Below are 1,502 nucleotides of genomic sequence, written 5' to 3' on the forward strand. Positions count from 1 at the left end.
AGAGAGCACAAATATGGGCACACCAGGACCTCTTGTCACCGCAATTGAACTCCAGACTTATACCCTGTTTTGTGAAACTGGCTTTATGTGGGTACCCATGCTGTCAGGCTTTGCAATCAAGTGCCTTTAACTGCTGAGCCATCTATTGAGACACCCTTTGGTATAATTCTTTATAAAATCTTTCTGATTACAGTATGGGTCGTACAATGTCCCTTAGTATCATGGTAGCATGACATAGGTTGGCCATTAGTAGGAATTGCCAAACAATTCCTTAAGTTTTTGGGAAAAGCTATGGTTTTAAGCATGAACTGGCCTCTAATATCACCATTTTTTCTGTCTCCACAGATTCTCTTCTAAAGAATGGTTTTAGCTAATGGTTCTTTGGTGACTGAATTCATTCTCTTGGGATTAACAGAACAGCCTGACCTCCAAATTCCCTTGTTATTACTCTTTCTAGTAATATACATGATAACTGCATTGGGGAATTTAGCTTTGATTACTTTAATTTTGTTGAACTCACACCTTCACACACCCATGTACTTCTTTCTCTTTAATTTGTCCTGCATAGACTTCTGTTATGCTTCTGTGATTATGCCCAAAATGCTGATGAACTTCACACTAGAGAAGAATATCATCTCCTACATGGGATGCATGACACAGCTATACTTATTTTGTTTTTTTGTCATTTCTGAATGCTATGTGCTGACATCAATGGCCTATGATCGCTATGTGGCTATTCGCAATCCACTCTTGTATAACATTGCCTTGTCCCCTAAGGTGTGCTCTTATCTTATTCTTGGTTCATACTTGATGGGATTTTCTGGTGCTATGATACACACTGGATGCATCCTGAGACTGACCTTCTGTGATGGAAACACCATCAACCACTATTTCTGTGATGTCCTCCCTTTGATGAAGCTCTCCTGCAGCAGTACCTATGCCAATGAGATTGAACTTTTCATTGTAACAGGAAAAGACATCACTGTCCCCACTATCATCATCTTTACTTCCTATGGTTTCATCGTCTCCAGCATCCTCAAAATCAGGTCAGCTGAGGGCAGGTCCAAAGCCTTCAGCACCTGCAGCTCCCACATCTTTGCTGTTTCTCTGTTCTTTGGATCAGGAGCCTTTATGTATCTCAAACCCTCATCAGTGGGATCCATGGATGGGGGAAAATTCTTTTCCATCTTTTACACCATTTTGATTCCCATGATGAATCCCTTAATTTATAGCTTGAGGAACAAAGATGTTAAAGTTGCCCTGAGAAAAACCCTAAGGAATAGAATTTTTTGAATAGAAACTGAATTTCCTAGTGACTATAGGCATAATATAAAAGAACTTTCTACATTTAGAATAATTTTGTTAGTAATGCTAGAATGACAGCATGCCATTAGGCATAAAAGTTCTTGTCATTTGACATAAAATATTTACCTAACATTCTATCTGTGACCATGTCTTTCAATACTCACCTAGGCAAGACTATTTCATTTTCAAGTGCCCAT

At 38.9% G+C, this 1,502-nt stretch overlaps 1 protein-coding gene across 1 annotated transcript; it reads left to right on the top strand.

The window, feature by feature from the left end:
- Positions 1-351: 351 nt before the first annotated feature.
- LOC101614459 (olfactory receptor 145-like) lies at positions 352-1,293 on the top strand. Its single transcript, XM_004670594.2, has one exon. The coding sequence runs from the start codon at positions 361-363 to the stop codon at positions 1,291-1,293; it is 933 nt and encodes a 310-aa protein (XP_004670651.1). The 5' UTR covers positions 352-360.
- The last annotated feature ends 209 nt before the right edge of the window (positions 1,294-1,502 follow it).

This window comes from Jaculus jaculus, chromosome 3, assembly GCF_020740685.1.
Source record: "Jaculus jaculus isolate mJacJac1 chromosome 3, mJacJac1.mat.Y.cur, whole genome shotgun sequence".
Classification (NCBI taxonomy): domain Eukaryota; kingdom Metazoa; phylum Chordata; class Mammalia; order Rodentia; family Dipodidae; genus Jaculus; species Jaculus jaculus.

Excerpts from the sequence above, each read along its gene's own strand:
- LOC101614459 (XM_004670594.2), top strand. The coding sequence starts at position 361 with ATGGTTTTAGCTAATGGTTCTTTGGTGACTGAATTCATTCTCTTGGGA.